This window comes from Antechinus flavipes, chromosome 4 (assembly GCF_016432865.1).
Source record: "Antechinus flavipes isolate AdamAnt ecotype Samford, QLD, Australia chromosome 4, AdamAnt_v2, whole genome shotgun sequence".
NCBI classification, from domain to species: domain Eukaryota; kingdom Metazoa; phylum Chordata; class Mammalia; order Dasyuromorphia; family Dasyuridae; genus Antechinus; species Antechinus flavipes.
Window position 1 is genome coordinate 220528397 of NC_067401.1, and position 12059 is coordinate 220540455.

A 12059-nucleotide genomic window follows, 5' to 3' on the forward strand; every position below is an offset into this window, starting at 1 on the left:
TTAGAAAGAACTTATATTGTGAAGTCAAAGGAGATGGGTTCTTGTCCTGCTTCTGATGCTTACAGTGGACAAGTCACTTTGTTTCCCTATAAATAAAATGAGGTAGTTAACTAGATAGCCTTTTAGGTCTCTACTAGGATTCTGTGATAACATCACCATGTAATTTGCTTTACTTAGACTTCAAGTAAGAAGGAAATAAAATATATTTTTACTTAATTTTGTCTTTTAAATCTTCCTCTTTCTCCCAATTTCTTTTTGGGGGGTGGGTTTTGGTTATGCTTAGGGAGTTCAGAAAATTCCCATTTGGGTGAATTTCTAATTTGACCTTCCTTTTGCTGCTCTACAAAGAACTTAAAAGGAGGGTTTCTTAAAATGATTTTCAACATCATACTGTTTTCTTTTCCTCTTCTCTTTTGATTTTTCTTAGAGATCTGCACTACCTCCCCTCCCCGCCAAGCTCTCCCCGTTTGATACTCAACACTGATGGCAATGTGGGTGAAACTCAGCTTTCGACCTAATGATGCATCAAGCTGTATTGCACCTGTGACCTTCTTGTTCCCTTCCCTGGGTCATACCTATGATAGTCTGTGGGTCACTGGGCTCCTTTTTGGTGAAACCATCAAGACTTTCCCTTCCCTCTTTGATGCTCTACATTGAAATGTCATTTTTTTTTTTACATTTGATTTTTCAATTGAAATGCTTTGTTCAGTTTTGTCATAATTGTGTGTGTCTTTGCTTTTAAACTTGCTAACTTTTGTTAAAAGTATGAATTTTTTGGGAGAAGGTTTAAAAGATTTTTTAAAAATCTGGACATTATTGAAGGTGGTTTTTGGTTTAATTTTATAGGAAAAGGAATTGAGCTCTCATCTGTCTCCATTTCATTGGCAAAGATAAGCTTGATGAGCTGACTTCTCAAAATTTTATATGTAGTGTTTTATTTACAATGTAGGAAGTTTTATTAAAAAAATTAGGTAGTGTTAGATATTTAACAATGATTTTGGATTGTAGATTTAGATTTGAAAGTCACATTAGAGATTATCTAATCTAATACCCTCATTTTGCAAATGAGGAAACTGAAGCTCAAAGAGGTAAAGTTACATGGGTAATGAGTGGAAGAGGTCAGATTTGAATCTAAGTCCCCTATTTCTATTATACTACTTCTTTGTTAAGAAAGTAAACTAGTTTCCTATCTTTCCCTTTTTTGTTTCAAGACAAATTAATTTATGTTTTTTTTTTTTTTGGGGGGGGGAGGCAATTGGAGTTAAGTGATTTGCTCAGGGTTACACAGCTGGTAAATGTTTGAGGCCAAATTTGAATTCAGATACTCCTGAATCCAGGTCAATGCTCTATTCACTGCACCACTTAGCGACCTTGACAAGTTTATTTTTAAACTTAATTTTTATAGTTTATAATTAAAAAAAATTAGATTGACTTTCCTCTTTTCTATATAAAATAGATTAGTTGGCATGTTGTGGTGTTAGTTCTAGAGTGGATTGCTCTATATTGTAAAGGAAATTCTCCCTTTCTCTCTTCAATAGTTATTGATGTAGGCAAAAATTTTGATGTCACTTCTCTGAATTAAAAAAGTAATGCTCTGAGATTTTGGGTCGTGATGACCATTATTTGAGTATTCACAAATAAAAACTTTCTTAAATTTGCAAAATCCATTTATGTAAGGAGATTCTAATTGGATATTTGTGAAGCCATAGTGCTTGTGTCCTTCCAATTCTGGAAGGACATATACTTTTCATATACTTTTCTTTCTTTTTTTCTGCTAAGGGAGTTTTTCTGTTACCATATTTTTCAAGATCATAGTGAACCTGTATGCACTAATTCCAAAGAAATTATTCAATAAATCTATAGTTTCTTGTTATTTTATTAGCAAGGATAGGGACTATAAGCAATTATTTGAATTGAGTGATTTCAAATGTTTAAAATCTGTATTCATTCAGAAATAGTATAGTTTAAATATAATGTACAAGTAAGGGAACATTTTACTTGGGCTCTAATTCATTATTGTTCCTAATCAAAACATTGTTTTTGGAATAAATGAAGGTTAGATAATGTTTTATGAATAAATAAGAAACCAGGGAATCATCTATATGGTTTAAGGACTTTGACAATGTAAAAGATGTAATATAGAGTGAAGTATAATGAGAAAAGGATTTAGCAACAAATGGTATGAATTGAATTTTGGATAATCACCACTATGATGCCTATAAATAATGAGTATTTTCTCAAGTAGAAAGTCAGGCGGCACTAGACACAAGCACAGAATAATGCCACAAAAAACAAACTATCAATGAACAGAAAGCAACTAGCTTCCAATGTATGTGTGGTGGGGTCATTTCCAAATTAACTGCCTGTGTACAATTAGATCATTAAAAATTAAATTCAATGATGAATCAGAAAAAAACCCATAGAAAATAGTGTGCAATGAAATTAATCTTTTCTGACCCACTGAAATAAACTATTGATTTTAAAATAGGATTATATGAAAAGAACAGCAATTGATGTAGAACATTTCCATTTTCTTAGGAAGTTTAGTCAATTGCAACAATACAGAAAATGGCTTTTGGTCAGCAAAAGTTAGATTATTTTACCAAAATGAAAGTTGTGACAAGCAAAAACAATAATAGTTTAGAATGTGAACTTATAAACTCTTACAAAGGAGGATGGCAGAATGCTATGAAAAATATCTCACTAGATAGTGAAAAACAAGGGAAGGAAAATTAATTTTACACAAAAATTAATCAGAAACCTAGTGAAATCAATGTATCTAAACAGCATTTTTGAAAAGAAATCATGAAAAAAAAGATGACATATAAGTGAAAAGGAAGTATGCAAAGGTCATAGTGGTAAACTCTTAAACTGCTCTAGTAGATATTGAGCTAAAAAGTACTGTACCTGAATATTTCCTTGGACCCTCACTAGTCATGTCACTCTGAAAAATTAACTTTTTACCCTGTCTAATCCATAATTTCATTATCCACAATAATAGCATTTTCCTCCCAAGGTTGTTGTGAGAATAAAATGTATGTCACTGTGAGCTATTATTATTTTTTAATATTATTATCAATGATAAAGAGTAACCACAATTAGATTTTAACATCATAGTCCCTCACATGTTACTTGAGGAGGCAGGAAAAAAATGCACTAAAGATAGAAAAAGAAACTGGAAGAGATACTAGGTAGATTATACATGCTTGAGATATCATAATTTTGCAGGATTGCTTTTCAAGAGATGGGGAAAAAATAAACAAGTATTCATTAGACATTTTCTGTTTGACAGGCATTGGTGAAGGCACTGGGAATACAAATTTTCAAGTGAAATAATTCTGCCTTTAAGGAGCTTACTTTCTGATAGAGACAATATAAGTTGGGATGTGGTACACCAATACATGTGGAGGTGTTGGAGTTGGCCATGTAATGGAATTTTATAAAAGTCATTAAACAATAAGCACTTCTTTTCCAGAAGCAAGTATACCATTGTTTGATAAATATTTCCAGAACAAGAGATGGACCATATAGGTCTAGGGAGTAGGGACTGTTGTTACATGTAGGACATGTGTTGTGTTGTGTTGTGCTGTTGCACACAACAAAAGAAAAGAGATGCATAGATGGATAGGTAGGATACAAGATAAAGTTGGGATTGATTAGATACAATGGGTTTAACTGAATTTGAAATTGCTGTTTCCACCTATGATATTTACCTCAAATAGTATTCTATTTATTAATAGATTTACTCCAATGGAGGGTAGAAGTGGGGTGTCATCTCTAAAAGTGTAATATTTAGGATGCTATTCCAGGAAGCAATGACAGTGGGAGTGGTTTGGCATATAGCAAAATGTCTAGTGTGTAGGATTTGATGACATGAACAAAAATGGTTATTAAACATTTGGAAAATAATTATAGACACTGCTTCCGAAAAAAGATGATTGAGAAATTGTTAATGAATGTGGATCCATGTTCAACTTTCCTATCGCTAGAATACAAATATCATGAATATTCTGGATGAAGATAGGAGAAGGAAAAAGGCAGACTTTGCAAATGACATTCTACAGAAGATCATATACACGCACATATATATTTAAAATCAACAGTATACTGTACCAAGGACAATAAAAGGTCTTACTGTCCCTATTTTTATGAACAATTCCTTAAAGGGTACAGTAACAGAGATGACTTTGCTTGACAACATCTCTGCTTAGAAATGTCAAGTGGATCAGAAAACAGATCTATACTGGCCAAAGCTCTTTTCAATCATTTTGAATGATGTTTACTGAAGAGTCCAAATAGAAGGAGAGTTTCTTAAAGGTGATAAAGTTCTCTAGATGCTTCTGTTTCTGCTTAGCTGTTTGGAGAAGCTGTTTGCATCAAACCCTGATATATCACTTAAAAGTATGACTAAAGAAAATACATTATTCATAGAATACAGTTGAATGATTAATCCACAGAAATGATCGTGCATTACATATTATGTCTTAGATAAACTGTAAAAGAATAGTGAACTTACCTAAAATTGATCAAAAAGTGATGGCAAGCTAAGTTGCTTTTGGAAAAACTTGTTAACATTTTAATGACCTCAAATTTCCTTTTTTGGGGGGATTGCATACCAAATTATACCACATATATACCACATATACACTCCTACTTTTAAAGTCATCCTTTATGTGCTATATACATGTTTTTTGGCATTGGATCCTTTGGTAATGTAATTGTTCCTCACACTTTCTTAGTGTTTTCTTTCTTAGTATTTCTTGATTTTCTTTTTGTTTCCCCAGATCACTAGGTTTACTGAAAGTTTTACCACATATACTTCAGCCCAAGTGAAATCTCATGACAATAAATGAGAAGAGAAATAGAAAATGGTGACAAAGCACATGTGCATATTAAATTTAAGGGATAGATATTACCTAGTTATTATTGAATTAATTATTATTGGACTATTGTAAGACTTTGGATGACTTGGAGAAAAAATAATTGAAGGATGTTCTTTTTTTTTTTTTTTATTAGTAGCAGTTAAGTGACACAGTAGATAGAGTGGATGGTCTGGAACCAGAACTAGTTTTTCTGAGTTCAAATCTATTTTCAAATACTGTTAGCTATGTGATTCTGGGCAAATCACTTTGCCCAGTTTAACTCAGTTTCCTCATTTGTAAAATAAATTGGAGAAGGAAATGGCAATCCACTTCAGTATCTTTGCCAAGAAAACTTCAAATACAAACATGGAGTTGGACACAACTAAACAAGAAATACTTTTTATTATGATAGTAATAAGGTTTGTGCCTTACAACAAGTTTCCTGTTATATGATGGTCATGATTAATACTTTTCATCTTATTCTTAGCCATGCTTGGTACTTATTTTCACCTCTAGATTATCAGTTTTGGATTTTGTTTATTTTTCCCCTTGCTTCCCCCAAACATTCCATAGCTGAAATTGAAAAAAAAAGAATTGTTACAAATATGTGTTCTATTTTCCTAATTGCTTCCACTGTTTTCTCTATAAGCAATGGTATGTTTATCAAATATAAGGATGCTCTATGATTTCAGGAGTTCCGACTTGGTTTCACAGCACATGCTATCTTACTCTGGATTTCTTTTGAATCCTGTGAATATATTTTGTTAAACCACTAGAACACATTAATACTTCTCCTAAGGGTTTCTTTTCTTTGTGCATTTTCCACACATTTTGTAAGGCAGGAAATACTTTTCAAGATTGTCTGATAACAGTGTTATAAAAAGAGAAATTAAAGATACATCAAGTGTCTTTAAGCTGAAATAAAATGTTGACTTTTGCTATGAGGGAAATTATTAATTGTACATCTCTCTTGTGTTCTTGGCTTCATCCCTGGCAAACATTGCTTTTTGTTCTTCTCTGCTGTTAAAAGTTCAGACAGTTCCATGAGTTTGATTCATTTCCTTCTTTAACATAAAGTTCTGATGATGATTCTTACAAGAGATTTTTTGAATATATTTTGCTCTTTTGTCTCTCTGAGTTGTTGTGTTTCTAACTGCCTGGCTGTGAACTAGAAAAAAAAAATCACTGCAGAATGATGGTGGGTTGATTTAAATTCCTTGTCTGAGACAGATGTAAATTTAAAGAATACCACCTCAGGATATTAAAAACTTCAAGATGGTTATTTTAAAATAAAAATGAAACTTTTTAGTCATCACAGGCAATCCAAATCCTCACTGCAGATACTTTGGTGATAAAGAATTTTGTTACTTGGTGCAATTTGTGATGGTGCAGTATGATGAACATCAAACATGTACACGATCTACTCAGATTTGAAAGTAATAAAAATATCTATTTCATTTTTGAAGGTGTTTACCCAATTTTTTCTAGATTTGATGCAATATGTATTGATGTTACGGTAGAAAGCATTCTGTCCTATCTTGTTCAAATGAATTCAAATTCCTGTTTACTTCTGTTGTCCGAAAAGATAAGTGCTCTTAAATTATTTAGTAAAATATAATACAGAGGACAAGATTTTACCTTTTTTCCTCATAGGAAACATGTTCTCATTTTAGGATTCCTGGTATAACAATAAAATGACTCCTTTTATATATTGCTTCATAGGTGAGGAAGTATACTAATCTAATAATCCATAAGATGGGCAGTGCCAGAATTGTTATCTGAATTTTCCAAATAAAGAAATCAAGTCTTATGGGCCAGAAACTATTGGAGCTGGTATTTGAATACAAGTTTTAAGACTTTAAATTACACAGTGTTTCTATTATAACTTATGATCTATAGGTATTTACCATGAATCTCCAGGGATTAAATGATTCTTTGATTCTATCAAGTCAATCCATCAACAAGCATCTATCAAAGATCTATTTTGTGAAACTCAGCCAATAGACATTTTATACACCAACAATGTGCCTGGTGATGAAGATGCAAAGTAAGAGAAAAACAATTACTGCTCACAAGTATCTCAATATATTGGGAGAGACAACATAAAAATTGCTATGTACAAACACAATGTATATGATATAAGAGGGAGATAGAAGAAAGACATTAGAATTAAGGAGATCAGATAATTTGCAAGATAATGGAGACATTAATTCAAAAGTAGTCCTCTCTCTCAAGAAGTTTATATTTTAAAGAAGGCAAAAATATGTACAAAAATAGATCTATACTACACACATAACAAATAAATAGGAAGATATATTTTCATGAGGTGAATGCCCAAGTAGCTGAGGGCATCAGGAAAAAACTTCATATACAAAATATTACTTGAATAGAATTTTTTTTAAAGAAACAAGAATTTTTGTTTCCATGAGCTCCACAGGTGAAGGTGAGGATGGGATAGATTCTTATCAGAGGGAATAAAACAACAACAACAGAAAAGGTCATTTAAATATCATTTGTGAGGAAGAGCAAGAAGGTAAGTTTAGATGGATTATTGGGTATAGAAAAAGGAGTCATAAATAATATATATAATACCTGTTGAAAAGGTAGTTTGGAGTCAGACTATGAAGGGCTTTAAATGTCAAAGGGACTAATAATTGATCATAAAAGCAATAGTATTTATGTTTATTGAGTGGAAGTAACATGATCAAACTTTCACTTTAAGAAAATTTATTTTAAAGATGTATAGAGGGGAGAGATTTGAGGTAGGGATACCTATATAGGAACTATTGTCATAATTCAGATTAGAACTGATGAATGCCTAAACTAGGATAGTAGCCATTTGAATAGAGAGAATGGAATGAATATGTGAGAATGCTGAGATATATCAATGTATTGGATATGAAGCATGGAGGAGACCAAAGATTCAAAGATAATGCCCAAATTGTGAATCTGGGTGATTGGAAGGATCATGATACACTCAACAAAAAAGGAGATTTCAGAAGAGGAGTGGGATTTTTGGGAAAGAGTGAGTTTTGTTTTGGGCATGTTGAGTTTGAGATACTTGTGGGACATTTACTTTGAAATGGAATCCAATAGAAGTTGAAGGTGTATGTAGAAGGAGCTGAGAAGAACTAAGGACGGATAAGTATAATTGAGAGTCATGTGTATTGATTTCAATGAAACTGCTGGGAGCTGATGAGCTACCAAGTGAGAGAGTTTAGAGAACAGAGAAGAGTATCTAGGACAGAGCACTGGGTTATACTCACAGTAAGCTATTGTGATACTGAATATAAACCAGAAAAGAAGACAGAAAAGGCATGATCACGTAGGTCAAAGTAGAGACAAGATAAAGCAGTGACAGGAGAAGTTTTCAACAATATCCAACAAAAGATACACAGGGGGAAAGAGAAGATGTTTTACAGTATACAGTGCTACAGAGAATTTGAAAAAGATGAAGAATGAAAAAAGACCATCAGTTTTGTCAGGAAGATGGCACTGGTAACTTTGGCTGGAGAGATCAATTACAGTTGAGTAATGAGGTCACAAATTAGATTGCCAAGGGTTAAGGAGTGATTGAGAGGGGGATAGACAACAGATGTAGACAAGTTTTTTTTTGTTTTTTGTGTTTGTTTTGTTTTGTTTTTTTGAGTATGGTTGTGAGGAGGTAAAATAATTGGACTAATAGCTTGAAAGTATGGCAGTACTTGATTTCATGAATAACATCTATAATTATATCAACAAACATATTTTGTATATAACATACATGGGCATATATATATATACATACACACACACACAAATTTATATGCATATTCAAATATATACACTCACATATACATAAACACACACTATATACATGTACGTATTGGTCTAGGAGTAGGATTCTTTCATTTCCTCCTTCTCCTACTAGAATTCATTTTCCCTAAAAGGTAACAAAGTTGTCTCTGGGATTTTATTAGCCATTGCATCCCTTGGCATTTCCTGGTCATTTAAGGGCTGAATAAGTAACACCCACATGCATTCAGTCTCTCCAATTTGGTGGATTTCTGAAGTTCATATGAGATACCATATTTTGCCCTAATAATGAGATAAGTTTCTTAAGGAGAAATATGAGTACCTCATTTTACCCCAACATTGAACCTGAATAGGTACCTAAAGTTAAGTATGCCCTTGTAAAAATACACACATACACACAGAGCAGGGCATGGAACTATGGATAAAAATAAAGATCCTAAGGGGGGGGTGGGAAACTAAGAATATAGGAAGTAAGTAGAGAGCACGTGATTCTATTTATTAATCAACAATGAGTTTTAGAGAGGAAGATACAGGATGAGTCATAATGGTTTAGTCCAGGTAGAGGACAACAATAGCTTTTGCAGTTGGAATGCTTTTTACCCTCAAGGTGATTTTGGCTCTACCTTCAAATGACAGTTAATTCTTCTAGCAATGGGACTTACTTTGGGTGAGGGAGAGAGAAGTTTAACAATGGCTTGATCAGAGTGAGAGAGAGAGAACTTCTAAGGCCTTACTTTTCTCCTTGAGATGAATATCATGATACTTTAGGAAGCTTTCCCTCTTCCCTTCCTTAAAACATTGTTTCATTGTCAAGAGATCAACAACAACAACAACAACAACAACAACAACAACAATAGCTAGAAATGATATAGTACTTTGAAGTATGCAAAGTGTATTATATATGTTAATTGACTTACTAAGTCTCCACATATGTTCTCTTCAATAACATTTCTATTCAAGATACACAAATGCAGTTTGTTTGGTTGATAGAGTTGTGAACTGGTCAAACAATTCTGAGAAACTATTTCGAACTGTGACCAAAGGACTATCAAGCCAGGCATACCTTCTTACTAAGCAATAACTTTGCTAGGTCTGTATTCCAAAGAAATCAAAAAAAAAGGAAAAAGGATTTACACGTACAAAAATATTTATAGCATCTTTTTTGTGGTGACAAAGAATTAAAAATTAAGGGAATGCTTATCAATTGGGGAATGGCTAAACAAGTTCTAGTATATGATTATGATGGAATTATATGTGCTATAAGAAATGATGATCAGGAATAGTTTCAGAAAAATCTAATGAAAAGTAAAGTCAACAGAACCAGGCTGTACAGTAGCAGAAATATTGTAATGATCATCTGTGAAGATTAATTACTCTGATCAAGACAATTTCAAAAGACCTCTGATGAAAAATGCTATTCACAATAAGTGTTGATGAGCTCTGAATAAAGATTATAGTATATTTAAAAAATTTTTTCTTTTTTTTATTTTGTAACATGTCTATTATGGAAGTGTTTCTCTGACTTCACATGCATAATCCTTATATTACTTGCTTCTCCATGTGTGGCCATGTGGCAGGACAGAGGAAGCAAATGTGGAGTACTTTTTTTTTCTTGGCAAAGCAATTAGCTTAAGGGATTTGCCCATGATCACACAGCTAATAAGTATCAAGTGTTTGAGTCCAGATTTGAATTCAGGTTCTCTTGACTCCAGGACCAGTGTCTACTCTAGATATCCCTTGGAACTCAAAATTTAAAGAAATGAATGTAAAAAATAAATTTTAAAAATTAAAGAAACAAACAAAAATATACCTTAATATAGGTATATATATTATGTATATCTAGATATGTTTGTGTGTATATATATATATCTATATAGGTATATATATATATATATCTATATATATACATAGGTACAGTATAGTTGGTAAACTATATTTGTGAGCCTGTTGCCCTGGTAGTTAAAGCAAATAGCATATCTGAGCTTTAGGATAGAAACTGCCACTCCATTTTTCATGCTTCCATCCTGAAACATTATTCCTTGAGTAAGCTTACTCTGTTAAAAAAAAAAATCTTTGTTAAGAAACTGGGATCAGTAATCATTCCTTACCTTCTTTCTTTTGAAGAATTTCTGCAGATTCAATTACTCTGAACTCCAACAGTCATTAAAAAATTATATTTGGACCTTCCTCCCTATACCTTGATTTACTACTTTGTTTTGTCTTAATGCATCATAGAAGCATGAACATCATCAAATCATGTAATAACTCACAATATGCTAGAAAGCTGGATATAACAAAACATTTTATATCCTAGAACCTATATAAATGATTGTCAGGAACACACATACCAGTAGGTACATGTATTTTGTTCATTTCATGCAGCATCATGTATTTACTTTTATGATTTGCTTATAGATTTACAGATATGGTTAAAGGTTTTAAAATGAGAAAGGAAAGGAAAAGATAGTGATTTTCAGATATAAACCAGATGCTATGGAGATCAAGAAGCAGGCTAGAGAACAAGCTAAACTGAAGGACACAACAAAAATGCCACCTATCTCTAGCACAGAGATTGGTTAATATACAAAATGAACTTGAGATTAATGTAAAGTTGTAAACACACTTTGTAGCTATTTCCAATAGAACATAGCAACGGAAGATATACTAAACAGTAGGGATTAAACAGGAACAGTATAATTGATGTTATCTCTATGTGAATGGTCACTATAGTGATGTTCGCTATGTGAAATGTATATAAAATTATAATAAAGTTGGGGAAGAAAACATGGTGGAGAGTTTTTAAGTAAAGATAAAATAGAGAAGGAAAGATAATATTATTATAGGAACGTATTCCAGCGTGACTGGCTGTTTATGGTAAAACAATGGCCAATTTGTAATGTGGATAAGTAATCTGATACAAAATGGTATATAATGGTGAATGTCTCTGTTATAAGTAGAATGTATAATAAATGTATATATATATTTTTTTTTCAGAAGGGAATTGTGATAATAAGTGTTGTTATTTTCAATTTTATTCTTATCAGTGAGGAAGAACTGAATAGTGAAGTCAAAATCATGGGAATCCTGGGGAAAAAGGAGCCTGCCATTCTAGCGTTGATGATCAATAAGAATAGTGCACATAGTCTGAGAATGGCTTCCAAAAAGTTCCAGAAAGGATAAACCCTTTCTCCTGACCTGAAAACAGTAATAGACAACTTGACTTAAGAGAGATGGGAAGCTGTCACAGGTGAAATTCTGAGAATGAAGTCTTGAATGATCCAAATGAAAAAAAAAACCCAAAATAATTGCATGGAAAATTTTCTGATGAGATTATATATGAAGAATAAATTTCCTTTTCAATTCAAGGTAAATTTATTAAGTACCTATTGTATATAAGTTATT

At 32.4% G+C, this 12059-nt stretch overlaps 1 protein-coding gene across 8 annotated transcripts in view; it reads left to right on the plus strand.

Annotated features, from left to right (window-relative positions):
- Window positions 1-12059, plus strand: part of MLIP (muscular LMNA interacting protein) — a 391579-nt gene that overhangs the window by 290346 nt on the left and 89174 nt on the right. The window contains exon 12 of one of the 8 annotated variants that reach the window (XM_051997174.1): window positions 428-491. The exons of 6 other annotated variants lie outside the window; for them this stretch is intronic. In XM_051997174.1, the coding sequence (XP_051853134.1) occupies window positions 428-484 (57 nt within the window). In that variant the 3' untranslated portion in view covers window positions 485-491. Of the gene's footprint in view, window positions 1-427; window positions 6328-12059 lie in introns of those variants that run through there. One more of the 8 variants, XM_051997173.1, reaches the window with a different exon arrangement.